The 22,697-nt window shown below is 34.3% G+C and overlaps 1 protein-coding gene across 2 annotated transcripts in view; it reads left to right on the forward strand.

Annotated features, from left to right (window-relative positions):
• LOC129757511 (glutamate receptor 1) overlaps positions 1–22,697 on the forward strand; it is a 603,301-nt gene that overhangs the window by 490,861 nt on the left and 89,743 nt on the right. For both annotated transcript variants that reach the window (XM_055754774.1, XM_055754775.1), the window contains exon 4: positions 19,363–19,616. In XM_055754774.1, the coding sequence (XP_055610749.1) occupies positions 19,363–19,616 (254 nt within the window). The remainder of the gene's footprint in view (positions 1–19,362; positions 19,617–22,697) is intronic.

Raw genomic sequence — 22,697 nt, forward strand, 5'->3', positions numbered from 1 at the left:
TCCTTTGCAAAATGATGGAATGTGAGGATGGGGTAATGAAGCTTGTTATTTGTTTATATAAATATCAAACAATTCAAAACAATTCACTTATATATAAATCCAAAAACCTGATTTTTTTGAATTCACAAATATATACATAAATCGAAGAACAAAGAGAAAAAAAGCTTTATTGTGCTGAATCTTTTGTAACAACAAATTGAGAATATTGTTGACCTTTTTGTGCAATATTTATTTGAACCAAAAATTTCATTACTTTTTGTGCTATTCATTTTTAATTGTGAGATGTCGTATCAATGTTGCCGGTTAGAGTTATTCCTATGTTTTTTTTAAATATTAAGAATCAAAGACAAGAAGTGAACTGTTGCTTAGAACAAAATATCACTTCTCCAATAAAGTCTACAAAATTCTATCGAGTAATATACTATTTTTGAAGTGTTTTTTTACAATTAGCAATAAAACATTTTTTTGGTGTAAATTGTTAAAAGGATTTAAGTTTTTAATATTTATTAAAATTGGCAAACAATAAGACACACCCTGTGAGCGACAGCAACGTTTCTGATTCCAAACATAGTTTCAAGCAAAATTCATGTAAAATTACAACAAATTGACCCGAATGAGGACACGGATAGTTTTTCCAGGGCTGCGTTATAATATACAACACATTTGACAGAATTTTACATGAAATGAAATTTCACATGAAATGTAAAACTCAGATCTTTTTGTGTGTACAACCTGATCCTTACACAGTTTTAAATATTCTTGTGCATATACATGATTTAACCTGCAAATAACTGGAACAAGTTTCTGATTCAAATAAAAATTGTTTAAAATAGTAAAAATAGCGAAAAGTTTAGGAATTACTCAAAAATGGAAGCTCTGATTTGCGCTGCAAATGCAAAATTTTATTCTCAATTTTTTTTAAAACCCTTCTCATAAACTAATATTCTCAGGTTTTTTAAAATTGTTTTTCATTTCGTCATTGATCGTCTGGTTTGTGATTATCGAGAAATATTTATCAAATGACAATTGGGCGGTATCACAAAGATTAGAAACATATTCTGCCCCATAGGCTTTTCAAAAAGAAAGTTGTATGCGTGAAATCCAAGACCGAAAAATACACAGTATTAAATAATCATGTACACTTACATGTTTCAACCTGCAAATAATTGGAACAAGTTATTCCTACTAAATTTACATGACTTATGACGTAATGTAAATTCCCGAAAAGAATAAAATGCCATTGTGAATTTACATGACCATAACAATGAAGCCGTTCCGGCTCATTATTCCTTTTTAGTTTTTAGAATCATAATTTTATCAACTTCTAGCCATCAGCCTCATAACAAAACATGACATTGATTAAACCGATATTCATAATGTTCATGTTTACTCGAAATCCGCGAGCTCCAGATTTGAAACAGCATTTTCTTTGCGCATCAAATAGTACAGCTGCTTACCGGTCGGCCATTCGGTGTTTGTTTGTGAAACGATCCTGCTATAGGGTGTATCTGAATTTTCATTTTAGTTTCGTTAATACATTTTGGATGGATGATGTTAAAAAAAAATTGACATTACTTTTCAAAAAAGGTAGCACTACATTTTTGTTTGCATATTTATTTTTTAATTTTATTTTTGGAGAACTAACGGTTGAAAAAACTCCATCACCTTATGGAAAATAACATTTATCAGCATTACTGCTTGAACCATTTCACTTAGTGGAGTTTGTTTCTCTGTTATTTCACCAGAAATCCTGTAAGATTTCATTTGAACCTTATCGGTTAGAGTTATTCTTATATTAAAAAATATTTAGAAATAAAAACAAAAGTTGAACTGTACCTTAGAACAAAATATCTTTTCTATCCATTCTATAAGTTTTCATCGAGTATTAAACTATTCTTAAGTTTTTTTAAAAAAAGGAACAAAAAAAAATTTTTTGTGAACAATTTTAAAAAGGTTTTTACATTTTTTCATTTATAAATATTGGCAATCAATAAGAGACACCCTGTGCGCGACAGCAACGTGTTTCATTCCAAACATTGTTTCATGCAAAATTCATGTAAAATTACAACAAATTGATCCGAATGAGGAAACGCATGGTTTTTTCCAGGGCTGCGTTATAGTATACAACACATCTGACCGAATTTTACATGAAATAAAATTTTACATGAAATGTAAAGCTCAGTACTTTTTTCTGTGTAGCCAAAAATAAAACATTAAATAAGATTTAAAACAAAGAAACATTAATATTAAGAAAATCACTCAATGGTATTAGTAACTAAATAATGAGATCGTTTTTATGATGATTTGAAAATGATCATCTGGAAAATGATATACTGAATTCAGGATATTAACTTTAGCTAAATCAGTTGAAAATGATTCAATACGAATTTCAAGTCGAAGACAGAGATTTGGATGGAAATTCAATAAAGAAACTTTTACTGTCAATTGGTTCAATTTAAGCAACTAAATTTTTTAAATGATTTTATTTTCAAAAATATGTAAGGAAAAAGGTTTAGAATTTTCAAACCAACGGAAATTTCAATGATAATAATTGGAAAGTAAAAAGTTATAATGATACCCAGTTCAACTCGGATACTGCCCGAGTAAAATTCTGAAATAAAGCTTCTCTATTCTCTCTCAGCACTGTGAGCCAGTTTTGGCCAAATTAGTTGCTATTTTAGTGCAGTGCCCATTACTTGGAAAGTTAACGTTATGATAAGTCTTTATATTGTGCAAGACGTTTGTGTGTTTTGCAAATTTGGTGATGTTTTCCTTTTTTTACCTGTTCTGGACAGATTTTCGTGACTGATATGTTTTGATGAAAAAAATGAAAATTTATGATGGTTTGCTTCATGTTCTTCTTAATATATGTCAATTTCTTTTCGAATTCAGTTTACATTATTTTCGTTCAGGTTTTGGGTTGAAAATTTAGAAATTCAATACCAAGATTTTAATATCCTCAAACCGCAAAATGCGGGAGAAATCCTTCAATGCTTACTCTAAGGGGTTCCCTTTCTTTACATATGTAAGAGAAAAACTATTCAAGATATTATTTTAGGGGGGCCGTTGAATTGTTTTATTTCAAGTTTTCATTCCGATTTTCTGGTTATGATTTGAAGAAATTGAAGTATTAGAATCGAAGTAATGTTAAATCTTTCTTCCATCTGAGCTCTTGCGCCCCCCCCCCCCTCCCTGAATCTGGCCTTAGGTTTTCCTTATTCGTTGAAGCCTGGCTGTCACCCTTCAAACTGAATCCAATCAAACTTCGTGCCACTATTTAAAGAATTCATTAAAAGTGGTATGAAGTCAACAAGGTCACATGTTTACCGGAAGACATGAACCCACCAAACTATCCAAAATTTGATCAAATCGAAACTTTTTGGGCTTTAACGAAGGCAAATCTGACTAAATACATGAATATAGTGGACAGTATTGAGAAAAGAAAGAAGGATTAACCTAAAGTTGTAAAAAGGTAGGAGAAAACACTGTGCTGAAGCTGACGTGTAGTGTAGAAAGATAACTAGCCTACCCCACAAAAACTAATGCTAAATGAAATATAAATAGAAAGGAAACACTAGTTAACAGTATGATTTAGGAAAAAAAAGTTTTCAAAAAAATTACTTGTTTATTTTATTAAAGAAAAAAGGTGTATTTATAATTTTTGGAACAGTCTGCAGCTCTGGTGTTCAGGATGACCTCTTAGAATAGGTTTAAATTCATTTGAAAAGTTGGTGCAGTTTTTTTTTTTTTTTTTTTGAAAAAACTGTCGAGTATTTCAAACATTTTGATTGGTTGAGATAAGTTTCAACTTAATGATTAACTCTCCCAAAAAACAAGTGTATTTTTCTATTTCTGTGAAATAAGTGTTATGAGTTTTCATTTTATCAATTTTTCACCGTTCCAAAAAAAATTTTTTGGTTAATTTGAAGAAATATTTAACAAAAATCATTTCTAGACTTATTTTGAAGAATAAGTCAAAATGCTCTACAATCTTCGATAAAGTTGTTAAGTTGATTTATATCATCAATATTAAAGACTTTAGGATTTTTTTAAATTGCTGTCATTAAAAGTTGCGATGTTATCTATTGAATTGAGGCGAAATTTTAAATTGATTTATTCAAAGCATTGAATATACTTAGAAACTAATCAGAATCCTTTATTAATTGAAAGAAAGCAAAAACAGTTCAAATTTAATTTTGTATTAATTTTCAAGTAAGTTTGTTCTTAAATCAGTTACCAATCATTGATTCGAATCAAAACTGATTGGTTCAAAAACCTCCATACGTCATCCTGATCAGAAACGAAATGAGGCCCTCAGACCCAAGGGGTAAAAGTGACAAAATGGTCGATTTTGAGTTAATGATGCCAGACGATTCTTCATATTTCAAACTATATTTGATGATTTTTTCAGATTTATTGAATTTTATTTACATACTTTTACGTTCCAAAGCAAAATTCAAATTTTCGAAAAATATATGGGAAATTACCATACACAACAACTTAAAAGCTTGTTTTCTCGAAATAAGCTTTAATGCACTTATACCCCTTTGGCTCCAAGGGCCTCAAATGTAAAATTACATTGAGATGTGATATTTTAATAATAATTTTTTTTATCATATCAAAATGCGAGATTAATTAGCACTCGTAGGATGGTAAAATATCCCAAATAAGTGTATTTATAAACGAGCGCGTAGTGACAAGTAAATTCTGGCTATTACTTTGTAGTACTTGAATCAAGCTTTAAGATCTAGTATACGGATCCAATTGCCCTATTTTACCCTAGAAGTTTGCAAAATGAAGGATAAATAACCTTGAAATTGCTATAACTTTGAAGGGAACGGTCTCAACAAATGTTGTGAACATCATTTTTATTTTAGTTCATAATTTACAATAATAAAGTATAAAATACCAAATTTTAGTATGTTTTAGACTAAAAGCTTGATAATTCTTCATCGAGTAGAGATAGAGCACTCATTATCTCAGCCAAGTTTCCCATTTTGATAAAATCTACAACTTTGTACAACAAATGACAAAAAACATTGAAGATATTTTTTTAATTTCTCGTTGTAGGCAGTAAATAATTTATGATACTTTCACGTTATGTATTCACGACTTGTACGCTCGTGTCGGTCGATTTCATCACGTTCACGGTTGTGAACGTACCGTTGTACTGACTCGCAAATTCCGGGTTCAAGTGCTGTCGGTGAGCCGTTGTATCTTTTTCGAGACATTCATGATATTTACGGCTTATGTTATTCCTTTTCTTTGCCCCTTATGTTTCTCTAAAATTTGATAATTTTAAGGTACAAAATATTCCAAGACAGAATCATCTGATTTGATTTTTATATTAGACACTATTAGAAACGTAGTTTTGTTTGCCCTATAAGTTTAAACCTTCATTTCTTCAGAAAAATCATAGGTACAACCCTTTTTGTGCAGCCACATATGGATTTTGCATACGAAATAATTTTTCTTGCATTATTTTTCTTGAACTAGCGGATAAAAAAGTTCCGCTGATTGAAAATTCGGGATTTTCCATCCTATTGGAAAATTCATTCCACATAAGGATATGCATAAGAGGTAAAAATTTAAGAAAATTTGAGACAAATTACTTAATTCTTGAACAAGTACCTATTGTAGTTTTTAAAGTTTATCGGTTTCTTTAAAAAAACAATTAAGTGTTTAAAACACTCATTCGTTTTTTTCCGTAGCATTCATCCACCCGAAACGAATAGCTGTCCATCGGAATTTGTTCCACATCGTCGTCGTTATCCACTTTCCATTTCTCCAAACCACAGGACAGGAACGTCGAGACGGACGCATTTTTTCCCAAATTAATATGCAATAAAAGTCCCACCGGAGGATCCGCCGCCAGTCTGAGGCCATTTATCAAATCCGCGTGATGTTAATTTGTTAACGCTCCGACAGAGAGTGAAAAATATGCTGCTTCCTTCCCTGGGCTGAAATGGCAGCTGAGAAAATATCCACAGCTTTAGGATTTGGTGTACATACTTTTTTTTCTGTACTTCGTTTTTCTTCTCTCCTGGTTTGGTACTTCTAATTCTGCTTTGGAGCTTTCCTTCATACCCTGTCTCCTTCTCACAAACCGGTACCGAAAGAGCATACCTGTGTCAGGAAAAATTGAATTAATCCATGCTGAAAACGGTTCCGCCCAAGCGATTTTTCCTGACATTGGTTGGGGAAGGATTTTTTTTCCGTTTGGAGCAAAAATCCTCCGCTTTCCATTCATCCATTCATTGAAGTAAAAACGAGCGAAATGATATTAGGAAAATATCACTCATTTCAAAAGAGGTTCTCAAAATGTTAAACTTCGATTTTATGCTTTCATTTTTTTTAAACAAACTAAAGCTCTGATGAATATTGTAGAACTACGTTATATTGTCAGTTTTTGATGAAAGAAATCTAATTCTTAATCAATCGTGAAAGTTGAAACAGAAAACAAATTCATTTTTTGAAAACTTCAACTGAAAATCTGAAAACCACTTATCTTTTCCTGTGAAAGCTTCGCTTTCACCGAACTGACTTTAGCACCTGCAAAGAATTTCAACGATTCACAGGGCCACCCACACATGCTCGAATACACATTCACCCATTCAAGCTCCACCGCACAGCACAGCTGCTGCTGGAACAGTTTTGTCGTTTCATATTTCAAGAATTGAATCGGAAGGTAGTGTGACAATTTGAAAGGAAGCTGCAAGAGCCAAAAAAAAAAATCAGCCCCAAATGCAACCTTTTCTTGTGTGCTGCTGTTGCCTGGGAAGCGCGCTTTTACTTGCTTGGTATAGTTGAATTTTTCACCATTCCATGCATAAACCGCAAATCGATGTGTGGAGTTGGAAATGTTTTTGGATATTTGTACCCATAGTTTTTTTTCCTTTTTGTGTGTGTTTGTCATAGTACACTTCCAGTTCGGGAAAAGCTTTTCCCTTGCTGGTGCCAAACGAAGAACTTTGTGTTTTTCTTACCTCTTTTTGTTTGGAGGAAAAACATCAATGGTTTAAATTCTGACTGCACTTACGTTTCAAGGGCATGATGCTGGAAAAAACGCAATGCAAGGTTTAGTGGGAAACGTTTCATCTTTTACTTACATTTTCTTTATTTTTATGTTGAAATCTTTTGATTTATGTTTATTTTTTTATATCATTAGAGCAAAAAGACAGTAAGACTAGTTTGAGCCTTTACGGACAAATTAAAGGCTTCATAAAATCTTATTTTCTTCAAAAAAATTCAACAATTTTACCTTAATTAGCAAAGGATGGATAAAAACATGGAATATCGTCAAACGGGGCATCAAGCAACAGCAGGGTTAGTTGCAACATTTGTATACCACAACACTTATTCAAAGTTTATATTAAAATAATGTAGCTAAATGATTATTAAATGATTATCACGTAGAGATTCACATCTTTAGATGTAGTTTGAAGTTTTTGATTCTCATTGAAAGTAAAAAAAATCGATTAATAGATATATAAGTTTTAACATTTTTCGTTGCCGTAAAAAAAACTTTACTCAGTAGAACGAATTAGTTCCAACAAACTTTGTATTACTTTTATTATCCTATACCAACACTGTTGGTGTGAAAATATTTTTCGGACAGACACCAATTATTTTTAAATAAATATATTTATGATTTAGTTACCAGTCTCGGCTTCCAGATAAAATTTTTGTAGCTATATTCTTATGGGCCTGGTAAGTCAAACTACCAATATGAGCGTGGCGACGAGCTTGTTTAGCGAAGAAAACAACACCGATTAGGCGTTATCCGACTCCTTATTCGTACCTAGCAGAATGAAAAAGAGCGCAAGATATTGCTCTCATAGCCTTCAAATCGATGCCAGCGTCAATTTTTTCCAGTTGTTCATTGGTCCATATAACTCAATTTGCATCTGATTTTTAGCCATCTGGATGCACTGCTGGTTGCAGAGAGAACGTCACGATGATGATCTCACTTGAAACACTTACTGGCGCAAAATCATTTCAAAGTTTACAAACTTGGCGGACTTTCTACCAAATCCGATTAAAACTGACTTCAAGCGACATTTTATACGATCTTTTCAATAGGCAGTTGGAATTACGATTTGCAACGCCATTGTAAAAGACTTAAGTTATCGTTTCTGATATGATTTGCTGTTTGCTGGGTTAAAATGCACCAACAAGCAAATCAAAAATTTACCTTTGAATCTAGTTTCCGTATGCTGCACATGATGCACGTTTGTTTATTTCAAAATTTCATCCATTCAAGCATTATTTTTGTAGTGATGATAAAATGTTACTTTAAAAAATTTAGATTGAACTTTGCATATATAAAGAAAAGTAAAAACATGAGGTTCTTTTAATTTATTCAGGTTTTAGTTAATTCTTCCTAAAAGTTATTTATTTTAAATCCCAACTTTCGGAAAGTTATTCATAAAGTCCTATAAGCTACCATTTTTTTAAGAAGTTTAAATAAATAAATCAGGGATTTTAAAGGCTTAATTTTAAAGAAAAAATATTGTTCATATTATTGAATGAACATAGTATAAGCTTATTATTTTTAACCACACGCATTACTATTTTAAGCTTGGGTGAAAATGTATCAAATATGTTTTTAAAATAAAAATAAAAATCAACTTCGCGATTCGAAATGGATTTATTATCTACTCTTGTAAACTCGATTGCAATTTAAGACTTAAGTATGAAATATTGATTTCGAAGAGCTGAACCAACAAAAAATGCTATTTGATTCAGTTCATTTTAGGAATCTTGTGAAGATTTTTTAAGTTTCAAAGTGGATTTTTAATATTTAGATTGAAATCCTCTAAATAAATCCAGATTTTATTTAACATTTGAATTTTTTTCTGATTTGAGTTGCCAAATTGAAAATTTTATTGTAGATTCAAGAATCAAAATTATCGCTCTTAGATTGTATTGACATTTTTCGCCGAAAAAAGTCGATAAAATCTAAGAGCAAACATTCGCGGCAATAAATCAAAATACGATTCAAAATTATGAAACTGCGATCTCCTGCAAATTGATTCCTTAATAAAATTCTCTCCATGACATTTTAATCTTTTCTCAACTTAACTTCTAGCTGAAACTGAAATTTTATTTTTCATTCCAAATCTAAATCCTGCAATTGAAACCTGAGTTTGACAACTGAATATAAAATTTTTGGGACGTTCTTGACTTTCTTACAGAAAGGCATAGCGAACGGTCAGTTGGAGATATCATTAATTAAGGGTCCAAGACCCCACTTTATAGGTACCAATCGACTCAGCTCGACGAGTTACGATGATGTCCGTCAATTTGTATGTTCCATAAAAACGTTCTTAACACATTAACTCCTATTCTAAGTTTCACGATTTTGATGAATTTAGTATCAAAAAATTGCATTTTTTTTCCTGTAGGGCATATTTCAAAACCAAAAAAAAACAAAATTTTTAAAAAAAATTCTATTCCATAGAACATATCATGCTTACGTTGGCTCCAAAAAAGGTAGTTATTTGCTCAGCAGCAGTAGGCAGCAATCGCTAAATTAATTACATAGGCGATCGAAAATTTGACAAAAAGTTCATCAATCAGCCGAGAATCGACCCCACGACATCCATCATGAGAGTTCAGAGGGCTTACTACTTGACCACCAGTGAGCGTCGAGAATTGTGGCTCTCAAATTTGAACAGTTTGAAATATTTTGATTGTAAATTAACTCGTTGAATATCAGTTCACTTATCCTCCAAAAAACGTACTGGCCACCTTTTTTATATTGAGTTTAGTAATGTTTGCTATCGATTTTCTTTAACCCGTTCGAGACCGATTGCACACCGTGTGTGCAATGGAATTTTTGTGCCTCTGTCAGAACAATCTTTCATTGTGAGTTAACTATTGCTCGGAAAAATAATATCCTTATACCAATGGAATCCGCAAATGTTAGGCAAAATGTATTGGGAAATGGTTTTGATGAAAATCAAACGACGTAAAAGTTATCTAAGAGTAAAGTACTATGAGTACGAATGTCGTGAAAAGGCCTCCGTCTCGAATGGGTTAATTATAATCTTTTTATAGATTAATATTATATAATTCAGAAATAAGGAATCCATTATCGCATCATATGTTTACACTCTGTAAGAAAGCCTCCAATCCACTGTTAAGTGTATTAAATCGGGTTTTTTAATCTTGATTCCAGATAAAAATTGCTATAAATTATGTATGAACGAAAAAGAGAAGTTTGTATCAGAACCCTTAACCAGAAATTTCAATTTGAATTCAGAATTTTTGATTTTCAATTTTGGCCATTATGAAACTAAGTTGATTCCAATTTAAATAAGGATTGAAAGTAATAATTCCAGTCCCAAATCCTTAATTTGAATTTTTATTTTGAATATTTTCTTTTCACACTCCGGAATAATGAGTGTGGAAATTGCATCTTATTCAAGTTTGAAATTCAATACCAAGATTCGAGTCAAGATTTTGTCCCAAGTAGACAATATCCGAAACTTTCAATTATTTTTTCAATATCGGTCCAATTTTCAAGCAAATTTGAAAATGTATTTATCTATGTATAAAAAAGGAAAGTTTGTGTGTCTGTCTGTCTGTTCTGTAAAGGCTCAGAAACTACAGGACCGATCAGCATGAAATTTGGAACATGGCCACTTTCAAGACCGGGGATGGCTTTTATGTATAATAGTTTTAGAAACCTTGGACTCTAGAGAAGAGGGCTCTCATACAAAAATAACATAATCTTCGACACAATTTTATTTATTTTTACCTAATTTTCATAACATTTTCTACATAAACATATTCAAACATCGTTTGATGATGTTGGTTAGTAATTTTTTTGCATTTGGATGAATGATTGTATTAAAAAAAATCCTGTTGTTGGAAAAAGTGAGCGGGTCCCTTGCAAATTCATTGTAAAATATTACCTATAGAACTTGAATGATTTTGATCAAAATTGGCTCATCATGAAGTTTATGATTCCATTAGATCATTTGAAGTATAATCTAACCGTTTTTGTAAAGGATGGCTCCTATTCAAAATTAATAGAAATATGATAAAATTCGAAACATTTATATTTTTGAAAATGGATTTCTGTCTGTCTGTTCTCTACACACTCGGAAACTACTTAACCGATTTGTGTGAAACTTGGCAAGTGTGCGTATTGGAGACCGAGGATGGTTCCAATTATGGTTTGAGTCCCCTCCACTTCACAGGAAATGGGGAGAAAGCCTCCCAAATAAAAAACGAATAATTGCATAACTCGAGAACCGATCAAGCAAACAGTTTTTGGTTTCAACAAGTTTTTCTTTCTCTCTTTATATTTGGAAGAAAGGAATGAAGAGGCTCTCTTACAATTTTTAACATTACTTAAAAACTAATCAACAAATAGAACCAAATTTGACATATAAGGGCATTTGGGTACGAAAAATTTTTCAATAAATATTTGGTAACCTTCCAGATGCGAAACGAGAAGACAGAAGTGTCTTTCATACAATTTTTTGTATTACTGAAAAACAAATCGAGCAAATGGAACCAAACTTGGCGTGGGAGGGTTTTCGGGTACGATAAATGATTTCCGAAACCTTCCTTTCCATTAAGGAGATAGGAAAGGTAAAAGAGCTCCATTACAATTTTTCGCATGACTTGAGAACTAATCAAGCAAATGGAACCCAATTTGGCATGGGCGAGCATGTGATAAGAGAGATGGTTGTATGATTATTTGAAACCCCTCCATTCTTTTATTGGAATAAAGGAACCGAGGCTTCGATACATTTTTTTTGCAAAACTCGAGAGCTTATCTAGGAACTGAAACCAAATTTCACATGGAAATGATAAGGGCACGAAAAATTATTCTATGTTTATTTGAAACACCATATCTTTGGACGTCTACAAAAACCAAACTTCGAATAATTTTCAAAAATTTCAATTTTTTTGATAGTGTAGCAAAGCACGCTGGAAACCCTAGTTATTGAATAAAAAGCCTGTATAAAACACTTTAATAATTATTTTTTTAAAATTCATCTATATATATAAAAAGCAATTATCTGTATGTTTGTTTGTTTGTTTGTTTGTTTGTTTGTTTGTCCTCTATAGACTCAGCCGTCTTAAGAGCTAGAGGTCTGAAATTTGGCATGGATACTCATTAGGTCCAGGAAGGATGAAAAATGTTTTCAGATTTTTGGATGACCCCTTCTGAAGGGGGTCGTCCATACAACACAAATATGGTTTTCGCGATATTGACGTTATTTTTTGTCGGATCGTGTTGAAAATTTGCATTTGAGTATTTTGAAAGACGAGAAATCGATTGCAGTTATAAAATTTAGGGTCAGGGGTCGGCCAAAGGGGTCGTCCATATTCACTGATTAATGTTTTTGCGATATTGGCGTTATTATACACCAGATTGTGATGAAAATTTGCACATGAGTGTTTTGAGAGACGAGAAATCGATTACAGTTATCACATTTAGGGTCAGGGGTCGGCCAAAGGGGTCGTCCATATCCACTGATTAATGTTTTTGCGATATTGGCGTTATCAAATTTAGGGTCAGGGGTCGGCCAAAGGGGTCGTCCATATTCACTGATTAATGTTTTTGCGATTTTGACGTTATTCTACATTAGATTGAGATGAAAATTTCCGCTTAGGAGTTTTGAGGGACGCTCTTTTGCTTTCAGGTTTCAAATCTTGACTCAGGGGTCGGCAAAAGGGGTTATTATCTGTTCACTGTTTTTACGATATTCTCTTGATTGAGCATAGAATTGTAATGAAAATTGACACATGGGAGTTTAACAGAAAAGATAATTGATTTAAGGTGTCAAGTTTTGAATCGTGGTCAAAAACAAGGCCGTCCATGTCAGTTGCTCACTGTTTTCGCGATATTGTCGTGATCATGCATCGGACTGAGATGAAAATGTTCAGATGAGGGTTATAAACTATGAGCAATTGACTCCAGGTAGCATGTTCCGTGTCAAGGGTCGGCGAAAAGGGCGTCTATATTCACTGTTCACTGTTTTCAATTTCCTGACGTTATTTTACACATAATTTGAAAAGAAAAAAAATGGCACAAGGGAGTTTTGAGGAACGTAAAGTTGGTTTCAATTATCGAATTTCGGGCCATGGGACAGAAAAAGAGGGTTTCATTGAAAGTTCAGTGTTTTGTGCAATAATTTTGTTGGAGGCAGTTAATTCATACCAATTTAAGTGTGAAGGTCAAGCAAAAGAGTCGTGCAGATAAACATATAGTACATGTTTCTGCCATAACGTCTAGATTTTGAAACCGATCGAGAAGAAAACACTCTCACATAAATTTTAATAAAAAGCCAATCAACCGTTTAATTCGAATTTCAAGTAATAGTAATAGTAGCGACTTTAAACACTGTTTGAATTTTTTCCTCAAAATTGTCGAAAGAATGTTTCGAATTCATTTTCTAAACTCATTTTGACGTACCAATGATTTAAAGCGAAACGAAGTTCGTACGGGATCAGCTAGTAATCAATAAGACTCAATTTAAATTTCTGTTTGATTATGCAAACAAAGTTAAAAAAAAATACCGATAAAATTTGGACAATCTGGCGAGTTTAGTCTATTCTTATTGAATTCTGATAATCTGTACCCAATTTTTATCAATAAGTGAGATTTTTTTGAAAGCTGTATTGAAATTGTTTATCTGTAAAAAGATTTCGAAAGTTTGTTTTAGGTCCTGAGTCGCGATTGTTACACCAGAATCCTTTAGTAGCTCTTAAAATTTTATTCAGACATTTAATCTATAAGTTTTGAGAAGAAATTTTTGCTTTGCAGATTTGGACCCTCATGGGGTTGCAAATGGGGGAACCCTATTCCCCCCGCCATGGTACTATATTAAAAATAATACATAATTTTATTAATTAGATCTAGTAATTTCCAGCAAATTTAATTCATGGAAAATTCCCGAGTTCCTTGATTTAAATAAATTCCATTGCAGTTTTTTCATATGTTAAGTTGAGGACTAGAGTTTTAGGTAAATGACCACAAAAAAATCCTCCTATTTAATAAACTTGTATTTTGCAAAAATTGAAAGATGTTGAAGTTGTTGAGTTTATAAGTATTTATATTTATATTTTTTAAATGATTTTTTCTCGTTGAATCGAGGTTTTTAACGTCGGATTAGTTCGGATCGTACGAAGAGGAGCCATTCCCAACGATGAGTGAAGTTAAGGAAACCATTCGCCAGTTGAATAGAAACAAGTCGGCTGGGAAGGATGGCATCGCAGCTGAACTCATCAAAATGGGCCCGGACAAGTTGGCCGATTGCCTACATCGATTGATAGTCCGGATCTGGGACATAGAACAGCTACCGGAGGAGTGGAAGGAGGGGGTAATATGCCCCATCTACAAGAAGGGCGACAAATTGGACTGTGAGAACTACCGAGCGATCACTGTCCTCAATGCCGCCTACAAAGTGTTGTCCCGAATCCTACTCCGCCGCCTAACGTCACAAGCAAACAGATTCGTGGGAAGTCATTAGGCCGGCTGCATGGAGGGACGGTCAACGACAGACCAGATATTCACATTACGGCAAATCCTCCAAAAATGCCGGGAACACCAAGTCCCTACGCACCATCTATTCATCGACTTCAAAGCCGCATACGACACGATCGACCGTAACGAGCTATGGAAAATCATGGACGAGAACGGCTTTTCCGGGAAGCTGATCAGACTGATCAAGGCGACGATGGATGAAACGCAGTGCTGTGTGCGGATCTCGGGTGAATTGTCGAGTTCATTCGAATCGCGCAGGGGGCTTCGACAAGGTGATGGTCTATCCTGCATGATGTTCAACGTGGCGCTTGAAGGTGTTATTCGACGAGCGGAAGGCGAAATGCGGGGCACGATTTTCAACAGATCCAGTCAACTTATCTGCTTTGCCGATGACATTGATATAGTCGGCAGATCATCTGAAGCGGTGGAGGAGATCTACCGCAAACTGAAACGTGAAGCAGGAAGGATTGGGTTGATGATTAATACGTCCAAGACAAAGTACATGCTGGCCTGCGGATCCGAGACCGACCGAACCCGCTTGTCCACTAATAACAAGGTCACGATCGACGGCGACGAGCTGGAGATAGTCGAAGACTTTGTCTATCTCGGCTCACTGGTGACCGCAGACAATGACACCAGCCGTGAGATCCGGAGGCGAATTATCAGCGGAAGTCGTGCCTACTATGGACTCCACAAGCAACTGCGGTCGAGAAGACTTAGCCCTCGCACGAAGTGTAGGCCGTATACGACGCTCATTAGACCGGTTGTTCTCTACGGGCACGAGACATGGATATTGCTCGAGGAGGACCTGCGTACACTCGGAGTATTCGAGCTACGAGTGTTAAGAACCATCTTTGGCGGCGTTAAGGAGAACGGAGTGTGGAGGCGAAGAATGAACCACGAGCTCGCGCGACTCTACGGCGAACCCAGTATTCAGAAGGTGGTGAAAGCTGGCCGGATACGCTGGGCTGGACACGTTGCGAGAATGCCGGACGACTGTCCTGCAAAACAGGTGTTCGCTACGAATCCGGTAGGAACAAGACGAGCGGGGGCACAACGAGCGAGGTGGTAGACCAAGTGGAGCGTGATCTGGCGAACGTGGGATGCCCGAGAAATTGGTGAACGGTTGCCATGGACCGAGTGAATTTTAGGAATTATGTTCGTCAAGTTATGTCGTGAGACGGAATACTATGTAAATAAAAAATAAAATAAGTTCGGATCGCAATTGAGTACGCCAGTTTTATTTGGACTCGCTGGAAACCCGCAGAAAATCGATGGACGCTCTGTTTAGAAGGATCTGAGTAGTAGTAGATGTCATTAAATTTAACATCTAAAATAGGTCCTAACGAAGGCTGCATTAGTTTGCGTAGCGTAGGACTGTTACATTTAACTAATCGGATTCAAAACTATTCCAGGAATAAACCAATAGACTGAGTCGATTTGGTGTCATTTTTGAATATCTCAAACCCTGGGGTCTTAAACGCTTCGTTTTGGTTCAAAACCCATCCATGATTTTTTGCAGAATTTTGAAGTAACGTTTACATAAGTAAATTTGAACTTTTATGTTTGTATGGGAAAATTAAAAATTAACTACTGAAAAATCAACACCATTTTTGTTTCTTCTGTGGAACCGAGCCTGCTGACAGTTTCTGTGCCAATTTATAAAATTTCTAAGCAAATTTTTCGCTAAACAACTTTGTCGAAGACCATAACTTCGTATCTTATTAGGCAAAAAAGTTATTAGCCGTATAACAGACATATGTCTTTTCGTATTGAAATACAATAAATTCAATTGACATCCCTGCAGGGTGCCTAGCAAGATATAGCATGGCTACTTTTCATGCAATACTTTGCGAGAGTCCAGCAGTGATGTCTATTGAATTTATTGTTTATCAATGCGAAAAGACATACCGTTGTTAAACAGTTAATAATTTTTTTTACCTAATTAGATACGAAGTTACGGTCTTCGACAAAGTTGTTCAGCGAAAAATTTCTCTTATGAATTTTATAAATTGGCATAGAAACTGTCTGCTGGTTCGGTTCCACAGTAGAAACAAAAATGATATTGATTTTTCAGTACAAAATATTCAATTTTCCCATACAAACCTAAAAGTTTAAATTTACTCATGTAAACGTAACTTAAAAATTCTGCAAAAAATCATGGATTAGTTTTGGACCAAGACGAAGCTTTTTAGACCCCAAGGTTCGAGAAATTCAAAAATGACTCCAAATCGACTCAGTCTAATAAACCAATGCATCGAGTAATGACACTTTAAAATGCAATACAAGCAATATGCAATAATTAATTGATATAAATTGGTTGAAAACCTTATAGCCAACGGATAATATTCATAGAAATGATAATTTAAGTCGTAAAAAATGATACTTTGAATCATTTTTGAGTAAATGTAATTTTTTCCTTATTCATTAACTATAATCTTTTTTGATTGATATTTTTCGGTGAGCGCAAGACGAAATAAAAATGCTGTTTTTTAACGTTTTCGGCCTACTTAACTTTCGGCCATCCTCAGAAAAACTGTATTTATTAAGTAAAATTAAAAGATGAAATTAATTACAAATTATACTTTTGAATTTGTCAATGCACTGTGCACTCGGAAATTGAAACTCACAAACTTTTTTGCCGCGTGTTTCCTCAACGGCCGTCTCACGATTACGGGTTTTGATGAAGCAATGATGTCGTGTTTTCGTAGTATTTTGCTCACTTTTTCACTCAAATGGGGGATGTATGTTAAGGAAGCATATCTACCCATTTGAGTGTCTCGGTTTTCGTATTGTAGCGAGTTATAAATTGCATCTGTTCTTGTTTTTAAAATGTGGTTTATAAAACTGTCTGGATAGTTATTGGAAAGAAGGATTCCTTTGACATTCTGGATGCTTTTTACCCTTTCTTCTACGTCAGTCAGTTTTAGTGCGCGATCAATTAAAGCAATCGCTGTGTTCATTTTGTGCGCATGGGGACTGGCGGATGAGAAATCTAGGTATCGTCCGTTCGTTTGTTTTGTGAACCAATGCTTGTTTATTTTGTTGTTTTTTCTGGTGAGAGTCATGTCTAAGAAGCGAATAGAACAGTTTGTTTCTTTTTCCACTGTGAATTTTATGCTCTCGAAGGGTTTGTTAAATTCGTTTTGGATTTCATCAATTCTATTTTCTTCAGCAATGAGAAGGCAGTCATCAACGTAGGCAGTCATTAACTACGTCTTTCACATGAATCGTGCCAGCGCTATTTTCAATCTACGAGCATGTCACTGAAAACCAATAAATTTGTTGATTGGTTGCAGGCAATTCGAAATAGCACTCGAAATATTTACGATGGTTGGATGAAACTTGAACGCGTGACTTCCTTTGCCTTAAGAAAAAAAAACCATATGCCGAATTTCAAATTCATCTTTTATAGAGCTTATGTTTAGTTTATTGTAACTGTTGAGTAAATACAACGAGAAGTCAACGAGTGAACTAGGACTGCATAACTTAGATTCTCGTTAATAAAGTGTTTTTTTTATTTCCAATGTTGTGTTTGAATTTTTACGCTCAAACTATCCATGCTCAAATATTTAACCTGTTTATAATCGAGCTGTGCTTCTGCTTATAAATTTTTTCCATCTTTTACTTAACACGTCAATACAGATGTTATACCTATCCCTTTTTCTCGTCACAAAGAACATGTACAGTAGACCGCTGTAAGCTTGGTATGGAAATTTCAAATTCTTAAATTTTTACACCTCCCATAACTTTTTTTGGTTGTTTCTGCCGCCAGGAATAGCAATAAAAATTTAGGAAGCGATCCATCAAGTCCTGAATTAGCGCAAAGAGTTTTAATTTTGTATGGAAATTTGTATGGGGAATCAAAATTTTTCATTCAAAAATCGCCAGAGCTGTACTGAAAGTTTCAAAAAATATAACTTTGAATGAAAAATATTCCTTGATTCTTGCAGTACAATTCATGTGAACAAACCACAAACCTAACTTTTACCCTAGGAAAAATATTCGATGTTATACAAAGTTTTTGTTTTCAAAATTATTATATTTAAATTTAGCGTTTTTGAATACTTGTTTGAAAGCTGTGAAACCATAGGATGAGTAAAAAAAATCTAAAAAAACTGCTTTGCATAGCCAGGAAATTTATTGACCTCTATTACATTTACAAAAACATATCATGAAATTATTAAAAACTCTAGCAAGCAAAGTCTGCCATTTTTAAATACTTTTCAATGGATTCAGATTTTTTATTTTGAAACGGCAATAACTTTTTCAATGAAATTATTAGCTGCTTGTCATGTTTGCAAAAAATGTAGCTTAAGAATAGTCAAAAGCAAAAATCAAAGACCGACTTCATTTCAAGCTTATTTGAATTTTCTGGATAATTTAATGTGCAAAAAATGTGTCTTCCGTACAAATTTCTATACAAAATTGAAATGCGTTGCGCTAACTCAGGAATCAACCAAATCATCTCAATTTTTACACTGATGCTTGGTGACCCAAAAGACATCGAAAAAACATATGAGAGCAAAAAGTCATTTTTTGCAGCGGTCTAATGTACAGACTAATTTCTTAGGAACTTTCTCACGAATTATCCAATTTTTAATCAATTTTATCCCAAATTTTTAAAGTGGCTCTTCTTTCTATAGAGGGAGGAGTTTTCAATCTCGTGGGAACTATTTCCGGCTCCAAAAACTTTCCCTCGCGAATTTTCATGCCAATCTGTTCAGTAGTTTTCGAGTCTATGCATTACATACTGACATAAAATGCCTATTGTTGGTAATGAAAAAAAACTTAAATTTCACAGTTGTTAATTCGAAACTTAACAAATCATTTTTTCTTTCTCCTTTCAGGTCTCCTAAGGTTGCAGCAAATCTACCAGGGACTGCGACCCGGAAACGAAACCTTCCACGTCGAAACGGTCAAGCGGATAGCGAACGTGAGCGATGCGATCGAATTCTTGCGCACCATCGAGGAGCTCAACCGGTGGAGCCGGAAGCACATCGTCCTGGATTGTAGCACCGAGCTGGCCAAGGACATCGTCGTCAGTCACGTGCGGGACATCACCCTCGGGAAAAGGACCTACCATTATTTGCTGAGTGGTCTGGTGAGTTTCAGGGTTCCGGCAGGAGGAAGTATTTACTTTATTGATTTTGACATGTGTGGTATTGAACGTTTCGGTTAAGGAAGTCAGGGAGAAAGTTCTTACTTACGGGAATGCTACTTTGGGGAATTCTTCATAAATTAAAGCTTATAAGAATGTTACTTCTCAGTGATCCACATTCCTAGTATCTAATCACATATCTCGCCGGGAATATATCTCGGCTATGATTTGTAAGTACATTTGCCTATAAATCTGTGTAAATTCAACGAATAAAGTCTTTTCTACACGCTTCAACACAGATAAATCGGGATTATAAATCGATACCGTACCATTCTGAATCCTAGCGTTTAATTTAAACGAACTCGAATTGCACAGAACAGTAAAACAATGAAAAACCACCTCGGCCAACCCCTAGCCGGGTGGATTTTTCCAACTAATGCCAATATCTAGTTCAGGTACCGGAAGCCGATAAAACTGCTTTAACTTTTCCACAGCCATCGATGCCGAAACTTCCGTCGTCCTCTTCCTCGATTCCGGGGGACCGGTTGCATTTGCCCGAACCAGCCAGCTTCCCGGATTTCGTCCCCAACATGTGTTGTAGTACCGTATCATGCACAGCGTTCTGCATAAAACATAAGCATCGGCTTTGATATCGAAAAGTTTTGCTTCTACGTCAACATCACAACCACCAGCCACCAGAATCATCATCATCATCAACATCAGGATCATCATCAGGTTCTCGTCTCGTATCGGTGATGTCCAGAGTCGACAACCTTTTGAGTCAAAAAAAAATAAAATTTTTGACAATTTCATCCATTCGAACAATTTTGACAATTTTGACAAATTTGACAATTTTGACAATTTTGACAATTTTGACAATTTTGACAATTTTGACAATCTTGACAATTTTGACAATTTTGACAATTTTGACAATTTTGACAATTTTGACAATTTTGACAATTTTGACAATTTTGACAATTTTGACAATTTTGACAATTTTGACAATTTTGACAATTTTGACAATTTTGACAATTTTGACAATTTTGACAATTTTGACAATTTTGACAATTTTGACAATTTTGACAATTTTGACAATTTTGACAATTTTGACAATTTTGACAATTTTGACAATTTTGACAATTTTGACAATTTTGACAATTTTGACAATTTTGACAATTTTGACAATTTTGACAATTTTGACAATTTTGACAATTTTGACAATTTTGACAATTTTGACAATTTTGACAATTTTGACAATTTTGACAATTTTGACAATTTTGACAATTTTGACAATTTTGACAATTTTGACAATTTTGACAATTTTGACAATTTTGACAATTTTGACAATTTTGACAATTTTGACAATTTTGACAATTTTGACAATTTTGACAATTTTGACAATTTTGACAATTTTGACAATTTTGACAATTTTGACAATTTTGACAATTTTGACAATTTTGACAATTTTGACAATTTTGAAAGTTTTGACAACTTTGACAACTATGACAATTTTGACAATTTTGAAAGTTTTGGCAACTTTGACAACTATGACAATTTTGACGATTTTTCGACATATTTTTTTAATGTTTTGTTTGTGTTAAAAGCTTGCCGATCCCTGTAGCTTCATCGACAAACCGGCGAAATTGGAGCTCTCAAACTATCGGTCGGGTTAGTCTTTCGGTCGTTTCGGACAGGTGGAACTGGTTGTCATGATACAGATAGGTACTAGGGGGTGGAAAACAAGCTCGCAAAAATGGGAAACCACAAAAAGCGCCTTCCCGACAGGTAGAAGCTACTTCCTACCTAGTAAAAAGCAGGGAAACTAAATACTAATAATAATAGTAATAATGACATGCTCTAATTAAAATATCATATATAAACTGCATCCCTGCCTGGAATTCGTAGGCAGGAAGACTTCCTGCCGAGGACTATCTAAGTACTCGGCTACTGTCGAACGATGTTAGTCTATCGAACAAGACAGCTAGATTTTCAGTTCCTGGTGGGTGTATCAGGTACCTTGCATCGTTTTGTGGAGCTGCAGTACTCAAAACGAGACTGATAGAAGGAAGTTTTCAAGAGAGGCTTTAAGACTTTTTTTGAGCCCTGCAGTAAGAGAGTTATAGGTATGCAACCTATGCTGTAAATGTAAAGCTTCTGAATATTAATAAGGAAAACAAACAGAGGTCGGCATTAAAACGCTATTCGCTAGTTAGTCCGCTACATTTTTGTTTATATATTTGTTTTATAACTTTATTTTTAGAAAAGTTAGGGCTGAAAAAACTCCATCACTTTGCAGAAAATAACATTTATCAGCATTCCGGCTTGAAAAATGGCACCTAGTGGAGTTTGTTTATCCGTTATTCCAACAGAAATCCCGTAATAAAATAAATTTGCCAGAAAAAAAGTAGCGGACTAATAAGCGTTTAGCGATTTAACGCCAGACACAAGAAAAAACCATATATCAGCATTCTTCCTTGACTGATTTTTTGTGGTGGGGTTTGTCTATCTGTTAGTTTAAACGTTTGGTCAAAAACTGAATTAAAACGATAATTATTTAACAAAAACGGAATAGACAAATTAGCGTTTAGCGCTTTAATGCCGAACACTGAAAACAAACTTTTCAAGAGTTGCTATAAGATTAGAAGGCCCACACCTGTAGACACAAACAACTTTTTCAAAGGCCAATTATAAAGCTCTGCCTTCAATTATGTATCCTTTATAGGTTCACTGTTAAGGTATGATTAAGACATTTTATAACAAACCACTTAAATTGAAAATTCTTACTTGCCATTTAATTCCCTAAAGCATGTTTTGATAATTGATTTATTTGGTAGTTATCTGACCGAATCATCATCTCATTTAGCTTATTTTAATCGTTGCCTTTTATCGTTACTTAATCGTCGGGGAGAGTGGGGAAACGTGGGCCACTCTAAATATCTCAGATATGTGTTGAGATAAAATCTCAATCCAACTGTCAGCGTCGTCGCTTTGCTTCAGCATATTTTTCTATATGTTGTAGAATTACTTACATAAATAAACAAGCACCCGCAAATTGCATCCGTGGGAGACCTGAAGTACATAAAA

Source organism: Uranotaenia lowii, chromosome 3 (assembly GCF_029784155.1).
Source record: "Uranotaenia lowii strain MFRU-FL chromosome 3, ASM2978415v1, whole genome shotgun sequence".
Lineage (NCBI taxonomy): Eukaryota > Metazoa > Arthropoda > Insecta > Diptera > Culicidae > Uranotaenia > Uranotaenia lowii.